This window comes from Schistocerca gregaria, chromosome 3, assembly GCF_023897955.1.
Source record: "Schistocerca gregaria isolate iqSchGreg1 chromosome 3, iqSchGreg1.2, whole genome shotgun sequence".
Lineage (NCBI taxonomy): Eukaryota > Metazoa > Arthropoda > Insecta > Orthoptera > Acrididae > Schistocerca > Schistocerca gregaria.
Window position 1 is genome coordinate 337693718 of NC_064922.1, and position 13725 is coordinate 337707442.

General features: G+C 41.9%; 1 protein-coding gene across 1 annotated transcript in view; it reads left to right on the forward strand.

Moving 5' to 3' along the window:
• The window catches only part of LOC126355363 (facilitated trehalose transporter Tret1-like), a 46142-nt gene extending 34007 nt beyond the window's left edge, over positions 1 to 12135 (forward strand). The window contains exon 3 of the mRNA XM_050005656.1: positions 11650 to 12135. Coding sequence (XP_049861613.1) covers positions 11650 to 12135 — 486 coding nt within the window. The remainder of the gene's footprint in view (positions 1 to 11649) is intronic.
• The last annotated feature ends 1590 nt before the right edge of the window (positions 12136 to 13725 follow it).

Sequence of the window (13725 nt, forward strand, 5' to 3'; positions counted from 1 at the left end):
AGTTGACGCAGTAACATTCGCTCCTGTTAGGAACTCGAATTACACAGTATCGGTTACTTCCCTGTTGCTGCGTCTGTCTCGGTCTGTTACTGCTGCCTGACCGGATCTCGCCTCATCTGAGTATGATTTGTTCTATTACATGAATGACGCACTGCGAAATAAAAGATTCAAGAAGAATTAATAATTGCAGGCAGCTGTCCATGAGAGCGTGGCTAGTACCTTCGAACAATCGTTCCGTCACGCAATAAGTGAAGTTGCCAGGAAGGTGGCAGCGGTGTATTGAAGTGCGCAGGCAGAATTTCGAGAGATTCCAAGTACACTGAATCATGTTCGTTAATAAATAAGGTGCAAAAAACTAACTGTAAATCATTTCTGAATGCCCCTCTCAGAAAATCAATAAGGGCACTTCTCGTACACCCTCTAGTATCCAACGCTCCCTCACAACTGCAAACACTTACAGTTGGTGAAATAGCTGTGTTAGTATTCTACTCCAGTTGTGAATTCATACTTCTGATCAAAAAGTGTAGCGACACTTCTTGTTTACTGAACGGGTTCCTCACTTGACAGTAAGCTTGGTTTCTTCCGTCCACAGTTGGTCGCTGACTCGCGACGACATAAGGACAGTATCAAGGAGAAGATGGGGAAAAAATCGACCAGGAGAGCACTGATGATCGGGCTCGGCCTCATGTTCGCTCAGCAGCTGACTGGCGTCAGCGTCATCTCCTTCCATTCGAAAACCATCTTCACGGCCGCCGGCGACACATCAGACTTTACTGTCTGCTTCAGTGTCATGGGCATCATGCAGGTGCGTGGTCCGCAACACTTCTAATTTGGGAAGGGGTACAGAGACGTTCGGAGAAGTTTAATGTCATGTTTAAACGCCTGGCTGTTTGTTATTCTTCCAGCGAAGTAATCAGCCAGGAATAGTGAATCTAGCTTTGCACTTCAAACCACTTTTCTCTAATGCCCAACATTGTTAGTATTTTGAGACCACAATGATCTCTTTCAGCAACAAATCCGTTTTACGCGACTTAAATGATCCAGATGCTATTGTTACATTTTATCATTTACCGACATTCGAGATAAGTGAATACGGAGCATTATTTCAATTAGAATAGGGGAGGGAAAATAATAGGCAGTGCCTTTATCGAAGAACCAGCTTGGCTCTTGCCCATAAGCATAAACAGGAACGGAAAACTTAGTGAGAAAGGGTGAACAAGATTTTTAACCTTGCTGCCGTAGTTACTTACCGCTTGCAACATCTTCGGTAAGGTGCTCGGCGGTGTAGCGAATGAAAACAGTAAGCAATACTTTGCCAAAGATGAAAGACAAGTTTCCGAATGTACAACGGGTTTATCGGTTTCACTTTCTGCACTATGCTGCAAGGATTGTCTATTTGTGGTGTTCAGAGGCTGCGAACGTCGACTTCTGAAGAGCTCTCTGCCTGGACTCGACTCGACTTAGCTGGACTATCTGTGTAGTACTGCCCGGTATTAAGCCTGCAGACGCCTGGTGTACATAAATGAAAACAAATAAAAAAATTGTACTTATAACTTCAATAAACAATTCGAGTTATGTGATATGATGAGAGGCAGACTGGCTTTGTTTAAAAGATGGAGCGGCGGTTTTTTTAATGAACTGAGTACTTAATAACGTTTTGTGTAATTTCGAAAGATTTACCTCAGAATGTTACACTAAATCCTAGTTTTGTTGACGTTACGAAACATAGACATTACAGACATTGCCTCTGTAGACTACGGCTAAAGCCGTGCTCGAAATATTCTGCGAAAAATTAAGCTTCTAACACGACTGGAATCTGGAAAAATAATCTTTTATATTTCAGGAAAACTTAAAAAACTACATACAAAATTTATTGGCTTTGCCTTTGTATGTTATTTGTTCATTAAAAATTCGAACTAATTCTCGGATGTGACATCTGCATGAAAAATACAGTACCTAACGGATCGATAAAACTATGAAATCAGTCACGTAACTTCAGACAGAGAGTTGGGGAACATGAGAAAATGCATTTACCTTGTCTTAAAAAATTAATTTCTTCCACGTAGCGTCTACAGCACAACAGGGTCATACAAATTCCCAGCAGCTGAAATAATGAATTTCACGATTACGCTGGTAATAGCGAAGCTTCTGTTCTCGTATTTGTGGATAGGTAATACTGGGTGAGAAAAGTGACAATATGACTGCTCACATGATGAGTAGGGGAGTAGGAATGAAAACAGGAGAAAACGAAGAACCTGAAAGCATGATTGCATTGACCTTGGAAGACAATTCGGAGAACTGATATTACGTAAAAGGAGAAATTATACCATTTATTGAAGTTTGCGGGTTCATATGTTCGGCACGATGCAGTGTGCAAAGGGAAGACAAAACTTTTTAAGTATTCGGAATGTGGCGACGAACATAATTACGAATATGGTTATTCAAAAAAGGCACACCAACACTGTCAAGGATTTGTACGAAAGAACCAAACAGACCACGTAAAAGATCATCAAAGAGTAGGCTAGAATCTTCTACACTACAGGGTTGCAAAACAACCAAAGAGCTATAAATTACATTGTTGAAATGAACAATAATGGCACAAATAGCTGTGAAAATTGTGGTACGCCTGTAAACTTTAGTGCCAGAAAATAAACTGTTAAACTGTTCCAGAGCAAAGGAGATACAAAAACCGTGTCAAAAAATTCCAAATTGGGACAGGATGGGGCAACATCGTTGAGTGTTTAATCGACAGATTGCTTCATAGCTCAAATTTTGAAAACTGTGTTTCTCAGAAGCGTCCAAATAAAAATTAAAGAGCAGAAGTAGGTACAGATGGAACGCAGACTTATTGTACAGTATCTTGTATTATGTCACAGTAGATGAACGTTATTTGTGTACGAAAAATAGATAAAGTAAAGAGTGAAACCCACGTTCTTAACTTTCCGGGAAGTTTCGATCTCCATTCCATATTTTTCTCAAGTGAAATTATCGATTCAGTTAATGCTAAATTTGTGATCCCTTGATGCCTCAGAACATGTACTACTAACCTGTCCCTTTTTTGTCAAGTTGTGCCAAATACTCCTCTTCTCCCCAATTCTATTCAATACTTCAGAATTAGTTATGTGATCTACCAATCTAATCTTCAGCATTCTTCTGTAGAACCACTTTTCGAAAGCTTCTATTCTCTTCTTGTCCAAACTATGTATCGTCTATGTTTCACTTCCATACCTGGCTACACTCCATACAAATACTTTCAGAAATGACTTCCTGACACTTAAATCTATACTTGATGTTAACAAATTTCTCTTCTTCAGAAACACTTTCTTTGCCATTTCCAGTCTACACTTTATATCTTCTCTACTTCGACCATCAGTAGTTATATAGCTCCCCAGATAGCAAAACTCCTTTAGTACTTTAAGTGTCTCATTTCCTAATCTAATTCCCTCAGCACCACCCGACTTAATTCGACTACATACCATTATCCTCGTTTAGCTTTTGTTGATGTTCATCTTATATACTCCTTTCAAGACACTGTCCATTCCATTCAACTGCTTTTCCAAGTCCTTTGCTGTCTCTGATAGAATTAGAATGTCATCGGCGAACCTCAAAGTTTTTATTTCTTCTCCATGGATTTTAATACCTATTCCGAATTTTTCTTTTGTTTCCTTTACTGCTTGCTCAATATACAGATTGAATAACATCGGGGAGAAGCTACAACCCTGTCTCACTCCCTTCCCAACCACTGCTTCCCTTTCATGCCCCTCGACTCTTATAACTGCCATCTGGTTTCTGTACAAATTGTAAATAGCCTTTCGCTCCCTGTATTTTACCCCTGCTACCTTCAGAATTCGAAAGAGAGTATTTCAGTCAACATTGTCAAAAGCTTTCTCTAAGTCTACAAATGCTAGAGACGTAGATTTGCCTTTCCTTAATCTTTCTTCTAAGATAAGTCGTAAGGTCAGTATTGCCCCACGTGTTACGTGTTCCACCATTTCTACGGACCCCAAACTGATCTTCCCCGAGGTCGGCTTCTACCAGTTTTTTCATTCGTCTGTAAAAAATTCGCGTTAGTATTTTGCAGCTGTGACTTATTAAACTGATAGTTCGGTAATTTTTACATCTGTCAACACCTGCTTCCTTTAGTAATGGAATTATTATATTCTTCTTGAAGTCTGAGAGAATTTCGCCTGTCTCATACATCTTGCTCACCAGATGGTAGAGTTTTGTCAGGACTGGCTCTCCCAAGGCTGTCAGTAGTTCTAATGGAATGTTGTCTACTCCCGGGGCCTTGTTTCAACTTAGGTCTTTCAGTGCTGTGTCAAACTCCTCACGAAGTATCATATCTCCCATTTCATCTTCACCTACCTCCTCTTCCATTTCCATAATATTGTCCTGAAAAACATCGCCCCTGTCTAGACCCTCTATATACTGCTTCCACCTTTCTGTTTTCCCTTCTTTGCTTAGAACTGGGTTTCCATCTGAGCTCTTGATATTCATGTAAGTGGTTCTCTTTTCTCCAAAGATCTCTTTAATTTTCTTGTAGGCAGTATCTATCTTACCCCTCGTGTGATAAGCCTCTACATCCTTACATTTGTCTTCTAGCCATCCCTGCTTAGCCACTTTTGAGACGTTTGTATTCCTTTTTTGCCTGCTTCACTTGCTGCATTTTTGTATTTTCTCCTTTCATCAATTAAATTAAGTATATCTTCTGTTACCCAAGGACTTCTACCAGCCCTCGTCTTTATTAGCTACTTGATCCTCTGCTGCCTTCACTACTTCATTCCTCAAAGCTACCCATTCTTCTTCTACTGTATGTCTTTTCCCCCATTCCTGTCAATTGCTCCCTTATGCTCTCCATGAAAGTCTGCACAACCTCTTTTTTAGTCAGTTTATCCAGGTCCCACCTCCTTAAATTCCCACCTTTTTGCAGTTTCTTCAGTCTTCATCTACAGTTCTTAACCAATAGATTGTGGTCAGAGTCCACATCTGCCTCTGGAAATGTCTTAAAACCTGGTTTCTAAATCTTTGTCTTACCATTATATAATCTATCTGATACCTTTTAGTATCTCCAGGGCTCTTCCATGTATGCAACCTTCTTTCATGATTCTTGAACCAGGTGTTAACTATGATTAAGTTGTGCTCTGCGCAAAATTCTACTAGACGGCTTCGTCTTTCATTTCTCTCCCCCAATCCATATTCACCTACTATGTTTCCTTCTCTCCATTTTCCTACTACCGAATTCCAATCACCCATGACTATTAAATATTCGTCTCCCATCACTATCTGAATAATTTCATTTATTTCGTCATACATTTCTTCAATTTCTTCGTCATCTGCAGAGCTAGTTGGCATATAAACTTGTACTACTGTAGTAGGTGTGGGCTTCGTGTCTATCTTGGCCAAAATAATGCGTTCACTATGCTGTTTGTAAAACTTTGAGGTTCGCCGATGACATTGTAATTCTGTCAGAGACGGCAAAGGACTTGGAAGAGCAGTTGAACGGAATGGACAGTGTCTTGAAAGGAGGATATAAGATGAACATCAACAAAAGCAAAACGAGAATAATGGAATGTAGTCAAATTAAATCGGGTGATGCTGAGGGAATTAGATTAGGAAATGAGACACTTAAAGTAGTAAAGGAGTTTTGCTATTTAGGAAGTAAAATAACTGATGATGGTCGAAGTAGAGAGGATATAAAATGTAGACTGGCAATGGCAAGGAAAGCGTTTCTGAAGAAGAGAAATTTGTTAACATCGAATATAGATTTAAGTGTCAGGAAGTCATTTCTGAAAATATTTGTTTGGAGTGTAGCCATGTATGGAAGTGAAACATGGACGATAACTAGTTTGGACAAGAAGAGAATAGAAGCTTTCGAAATGTGGTGCTACAGAAGAATACTGAAGATAAGGTGGATAGATCACGTAACTAATGAGGAGGTATTGAATAGGATTGGGGAGAAGAGAAGTTTGTGGCACAACTTGACTAGAAGAAGGGATCGGTTGGTAGGACATGTTTTGAGGCATCAAGGGATCACAAATTTAGCATTGGAGGGCAGTGTGGAGGGTAAAAATCGTAGAGGGAGACCGAGAGATGAGTACACTAAGCAGATTCAGAAGGATGTAGGTTGCAGTAGGTACTGGGAGATGAAGAAGCTTGCACAGGATAGAGTAGCATGGAGAGCTGCATCAAACCAGTCTCAGGACTGAAGACCACAACAACAACAACAACAACAACATGCTGTTTGTAGTAGCTTACCCGCACTCCTATTTTTTATTCATTATTAAACCTACTCCTGCATTACCCCTATTTGATTTTGTATTTATAACGCTGTATTCGCCTGACGAAAAGTCTTGTTCCTCATGCCACCGAACTTCACGAATTCCCGCTGCATCTAACTTTAACCTATCCATTTCTCTTTTTATATTCGTCCTCTTGAGTAGTCCCCGCCCGGAGATCCGAATGGGGGACTATTTTACCTCCGGAATATTTTACCCGAGAGGACGCCATTATCGTTTAACCATACAGTAAAGCTGCATGCCCTCCGGTAACGGGATGAATGGATATACCCTGTATCAATATTTATGCTGATTTTTAAGCAAAGCTAACAAAGAAAAAAATGCTGTCCTGCAAAAGATATTACTTGATTGATCCCAGTATAATATTTAATTTGTTTATGAGAGGCGGTAATGATTTACCAGGTACGTTGCAAATGAGTTGTTGAGCTCCTGTTCAAATATTAGAGTAAGAGATAAAAACATTACCAGATTTTAATCAGCTTGAACACAAGACTGCAACATTCAGATGGAACAATCACAGCAATTAATTAAGAATTAAGTGCCAAACAAACATATCGTAATTAAGTGACTGCAATTTTTATCACGAGTATGAATTACAGCGGCAAGAGTTGTCTTGTAGATAGTACCATGAGACGTCACTAGATCGCTGGACCAACAAAAAAGTTTCAGAACTGGACAGAATCATGATTGAAATTATTATATTAGTTACCGTTGTTATGCATGACTTGAATCCTGGAATATACCCCAGTTCTTGTTTCACACTTAGGTTTTTTTACTAAAATCCATAGTGCAATAATAATGGTACGATATATTGTTGTGATAGTACCAACAATAGTCACTAGATCGCAGCCTGATCAAAAGATCAGAGAAAACCATATTTCGCGAACTGTGACAAACGTTCCAACAGGTTGAGTCGTGTTCAGACATAGCCCTACTGACAACACAACACTTCGTTTTATACTAGCGGGTCCGCTTCTCGTGAGATCTAGTGGTCAATTCCGCATTGCTTAGCGGTGTCCGGATACTTTGATCAGATAGTGTATTTCAAAGAATAACTCCCACCTACTATATATTCATTTTGACAGTAAGCGGAGATTAATTTTACTCACAAGAACACCCGATTTCCCAAAAACTTCGCTCAGTAGAAGAGGGGCCAAAATAAGCGATCACATGTCTCGGCTTATCCGTAGAAACTGGACCCTTGCTGAGAAACGACGGTCAAAGTTTTCGAGGTACTTTATGTGCCTTTTAACGAGTAAACAATCTGACCGTAGCAGTGGCTAGAGTCTCGGCTTCCCACTTTTGCGCACCGTGTTCGGTATCCGATTATTATCATTATTTTTTTATTTATCTCCTTATGTCCGTGGGAAATTACTACACAATGTTTTCCAGTGTCTATTGAAATAATGTTGTCCTCATTTGTGTACTAGTTGTATGTCTGGTGAATAAATTTAAAAAAAAGCGAAAAATGAATGAGAAAATGTTTTGAAATTGTTTTCCGTGAACTCCAGTAGTTTATCTCGATTCATAATCAACTGCAAACGCCAGTTTTCTATAAAGTGATCCGTAATGCGTGGTTTGTCTTGAAATTATTGGCAACGTGTGAAACCTTCAGTTATGTTAACGACATTTCTTTTCCGAATGAGATTCATACAAAGAAATGCCACTGTGGCAAACTTTTCTCCGCGCGATGTTCGTGGTGTTTGAAACGTCTCTGTTTTGAAAGTTTCTAAGTCGGCTTAATCCAAAATAATGCACCAAATCTTCCTGAACAAGAGACATAAGAATGAATTATAAGAACTAATATAAGAATTGTTATAAAAATTTAATATAAGAATATGAGAATTTAAAAAGATCATAACCCTAGAAAATACCATACACGCATATACACTGAAGCGCCAAAGCAATTGGTATAGGCTCGCATATTCAAATACAGAGTTATGTAAACAGGCAGAATATGGTGCTGCGGTCGGCAACGCTTATGTGACCACATAATTGCCCATAACCACCACCCAAATAAAATAGATGCAGATTTAAAAATACTAAAATCCAGTAGCCTACACCCAAAATTTATCGCAGAAGAAAACTTCCACATAGGGAAGGAAAGCAATATCAGAACGAAAACAGACCATAAACGACTACACTACAATGTCATACACACAGAGACGGAAAGACGGACAGAAAAATAAACAGGTAAACATCAACAGGAAGCAAGCGCACAGAAGTACCAGAAATTGGAAATTTCAACTTGCGAATGTGGTTCATCAAAATCATGTACTGTGTTTCTGCGTAAATTTATACAACTAATAGTAAGTAATCGCAAACTATATCCCCGAAATATTTTCATGCAACGAAATTACGTTTATAGATAAATTGGTTTGTTAACTCGCCAACTAAGCTCCCAATAACGTTATTTCGTTGCAGATGGCGAGCGGTATAGTATTGTAAAGAAGGTCCTACAGAAATTGACGTTCTACAGAATGAGGTAATAATCACAACAGACATAAAATGTTTCCATACGTAATTTATCTTCTAATAATTACTTAATTAGCAAAAGAATACAACAGAGTAGTACATTTTACCAGTGTGTGAGGAGCTTGATGTGGGGAAGGGAAATGCCAGTGAGGTGCAAGCTGGTGCTATACAAAACTTACTTCACAATCATACTACTTTACGGCTCAGAGACATGGACTATGACAAGAAGAGAGGAGAGCAAGATACAATCCAGAGAAATGAAGTTTCTGAGAAGTATGCTAGGGAAGAGAAGGAGAGACAGAGTGAAAATTGAAGATGTTAGGAAGGAAAGTGGAGTGGAGAAGTTAACTGAGAAAATTGAAAAGCATAGATTAAAATAGTTTGGGCATATGAAGAGGATGGGAGGGGGAAAAATACCAAGAAGAATGATGGAGTTCAAGATTGAGGGCAAGAGGCCAAGAGGAAGACCAAGAACAAGATGGATTGATACAATAAAGATGAGTTTAAGGAGGAGAAACCTGCTATGGAACCAAATTATGGAAGAAGAATGGTGGAAAGGCGAAGTAAAGTGGCGAAGTACCATTGATACCCCAAACCGACCGCATGTTGGATAGAGGGGAAACGAAGATGATGATAAATTACTTCAACATTAGTTATTTCTACATGTTTATATTGCACAGGCCTGAATAAAAGTAACCACTTATATTGGTGCAAAACTACTGAGAATTAAAAAGAACATAGCTTTATAGGGGTACTTAAGTTTCCGAAATTGAAATCGCTAGATGTTAGTCAAACATTATCTCCTAGTCGATAAGCATCGTTTTCATCAAAAAGAAGTGCTTATCAGTACTTTCAGACAAATCCTCCTTTCAGCATAATCCTCACTCTCTTTCTCTCATAGTTTGCGCTATTAGATCTTCGTCTGAATCTTGCAAAAGTCATTGTGCACTCCAATTTATTTTTTATTTAAAAACATGATGCTTGTTAAGTCTCACGTACACATTGAAGGGCAGGCTCCTTCTGTGAGCGTGCAAAATGCTCCAGTAATGTAGCTGAGGAAGAAGGGCCACTATTTTAATGTTTTGTGGAAGTCACTACGCAATAATACGAGTTTCAAAGTTATTAATCATGCGTGAGCTACTGCTCTCTTTGCTGGGTTACTCCCATCTCTCTCCAATATTATTGAACATTGACAAAAGCCGCTCAGGTTTATACTATCACAGACTTCCGTTGTTCCAACGACCGTCACGATTCATCTTTATGTAGTCACTTTGTAGTCGAAAAGACAACACTAGCATATCTACACTCCTGGAAATTGAAATGAGAACACCGTGAATTCATTGTCCCAGGAAGGGGAAACTTTATTGACACATTCCTGGGGTCAGATACATCACATGATCACACTGACAGAACCACAGGCACATAGACACAGGCAACAGAGCATGCATAATGTCGGCACTAGTACAGTGTATATCCACCTTTTGCAGCAATGCAGGCTGCTATTCTCCCATGGAGACGATCGTAGAGATGCTGGATGTAGTCCTGTGGAACGGCTTGCCATGCCATTTCCACCTGGCGCCTCAGTTGGGACCAGCGTTCGTGCTGGACGTGCAGACCGCGTGAGACGACGCTTCATCCAGTTCCAAACATGCTCAATGGGAGACAGGTCCGGAGATCTTGCTGGCCAGGGTAGTTGACTTACACCTTCTAGAGCACGTTCGGTGGCACGGGATACATGCGGACGTGCATTGTCCTGTTGGAACAGCAAGTTCCCTTGCCGGTCTAGGAATGGTAGAACGATGGGTTCGATGACGATTTGGATGTACCGTGCACTATTCAGTGTCCCCTCGACGATCACCAGAGGTGTACGGCCAGTGTAGGAGATAGCTCCCCACACCATGATGCCGGGTGTTGGCCCTGTGTGCCTCGGTCGTATGCAGTCCTGATTGTGGCGCTCACCTGCACGGCGCCAAACTCGCATACGACCATCACTGGCACCAAGGCAGAAGCGACTCTCATCGCTGAAGACGACACGTCTCCATTCGTCCCTCCATTCAAGCCTGTCGCGACACCACTGGAGGCGGAGCTGCACTATGTTGGGGCGTGAGCGGAAGACGGCCTAACGGTGTGCGGGACCGTAGCCCAGCTTCATGGAGACAGTTGCGAATGGTCCTCGCCGGTACCCCAGGAGCAACAGTGTCCCTAATTTGCTGGGAAGTGGCGGTGCGGTCCCCTACGGCACTGCGTAGGATCCTACGGTCTTGGCGTGCGTCGCTGCGGTCCGGTCCCAGGTCGACGGGCACGTGCACCTTCCGCCGACCACTGGCGACAACATCGATGTACTGTGGAGACATCACGCCCCACGTGTTGAGCAATTCGGCGGTACGTCCACCCGGCCTCCCGCATGCCCACTATACACCCTCGCTCAAAGTCCGTCAACTGCACATACGGTTCACGTCCACGCTGTCGCGGCATGCTACCAGTGTTAGAGACTGCGATGGAGCTCCGTATGCCACGGCAAACTGGCTGACACTGACGGCGGCGGTGCACAAATGCTGCGCAGCTAGCGCCATTCGACGGCCAACACAGTGGTTCCTGGTGTGTCCTCTGTGCTGTGCGTGTGATCATTGCTTGTACAGCCTTCTCGCAGTGTCCGGAGCAAGTATGGTGGGTCTGACACACCGGTGTCAATGTGTTCTTTTTTCCATTTCGAGGAGTGTGTTTAAGTGATCAATGTTAAATGACAGTGAGCCTACAAACTGACATAAGCCAAGCATCACTTAGTTATCACATTTTAAGACGTGTGTACATTTATTTGGCACCCTTAATAGTTTGTTGAATGAGTGCGTCCGAATAAAATAGAAACTGCATCCCGCAGGTCTTGGCCGTGGTGATGGCTATAGCCCTCGTGGACCGAGTAGGTCGGCGGCAGCTGATGAAGATCTCGCTCATGGGGGTGGTATTCTGCCTCGTCGCTCTCGGACTCTTCTTCTTCATGGAGGACCTCGATGCGACGTCGGTGCTTTACTTTGAGTGGCTGCCGCTGCTCATCTTATCCGTATATCTGTATCTGTTCACACTTGGTGCAGGACCTTTGCCTTGGGTTATGATGGGCGAACTTTTCCCAGCACACGTGAAAGGCGTCTGCAGCAGTATCTGCGGCGCCTCCAACTTTGTTCTCGCTTATATTACATGCGAGACGTTCGCTCATCTAAAGGGTGTCCTCACATTGGCTGGAACTTTCTGGCTGTATGCGGGACTTTGTTTCGTGTCTGCAGTATGGCTTTTCTTCTTGCTCGCCGAAACAAAGGGAAAAAGCTTGGAAGAAATACAACATATACTTAGTATACGATTAAACAGTTGAAACTTTCATGTGCATTACATGTTTGTTTTGTCTTTTTGTACGTGTACTTAATGAAAATAAGAACTAATCAACATTGTTATAAATGTAATTAGGATTTGTAAAACGACATGACGATGTAAAATTCCTTTTTCTAGAACACGGGTGGGCAACTGGTGGCCCGCGGGCCATATCCGGTCCGTGTTTTCTGATATTTCCACCCACCATCTACTGGCCTCCGGGTTGCAAAAAACAAAATAAAAAAGAAAAAGAAAAATCCGAGTTTACGTCCAAAAAATGGCTCATAACATATGAGAGAGTCGCTCTAAGCGCTATGGGACTTAATTTCTGAGGTCATCAGACCCCTAGACTTAGAACTACTTAAACTTTACTGACCTAAGGACAGCACACACATCCACGCCCGAGGCAGGATTCGAACCTGCGACCGTAGCAGCAGCGCGGTTCCAGACTGAAACGCCTAGAACCGCTCGGCCACAACGGACGGCTCGGGTTTGCAGCTCATGATGCAGACCAGTAAAAATTCTGCTTATCCGTGCATTCACAATGCCGCTGCCGCTTGATTTGAACAAGGAGAAACACGTTTCTAGTCTGAGGGCGAAGTTGTGACCTATGTGTCATGTGTGTGCAGAAAGAAGTATCTTCGCTCCTGGATCAGTGCTGACAACACACTCACGTTATTTAAGCATTGCTCTCTTCGTCTGTGCGACACACTGATACAGCTCAGAAGTCATTAGTAGGCGATAGTGAGAAAAAAAATTACATACTACTAGAGAAGTACGCCTCTTAACAAGGACAGCAGGGTGCTATTCTTATTGGTACATTAACCTATTAACATTAACGTCACAGACGATATAATTTTGACTTAATGCGGCAGTAGCGCTGCTGTCACCTCAAGTGGTGAAGCGGTGTGAGAGATTAAGTATGAGGGTTGTCCAGAAAGTAAGTTACGATCGGTTGCAACCTGACTCCTTCCGGTTATTTCTCTACATAGCCGCCAGTCCGATTTAGACGTGTCCTAACGTTGTACCAACTTAGCAATACTCTCGTCATAGATGGTAGCCTCCTGTGCTTTCTGCCAATTCTCTGCACTGGTCTGCAGTTCGTTGTCTGTTCCTAAATGTTGTCTTTATAGCCAGCATTTCATGTGAACTGAGGTGAAAATCAGAGGGAGCCACGTCCGGATTGTGTGGTGTGTGATCAAACACTTCCCATCGGAAACGCTGAAGGAACGTCTTCATTGCTCTCACAGTGTGCGGCCGAGAATTGTCATGAAGAAAGAAGTGCATGACAGCTACATTATGTGGAGTTGCATGAAATTTGGTGAAATTTCTAGACCAACACCCAAACTTGGCGAGAGACACTATTATCTAGGCATTTTACGTGCTTACTGTGTGCTTAGAACCGCAAAGAGCGAGGTGACACGATTGATGGGGGTACCAGAGACACTGCCCAACACATCTATGCAAAGATTCATTGGATTTTCACTGTAGTTTCCAATTTGCGAACGGTAGGAACTTACTTTCTGGACACCTTTCGTATGTGAATCGGGCCCGCGAGTCACCGAAGGTTACCATGCCCGTTCTAGAAAACAGG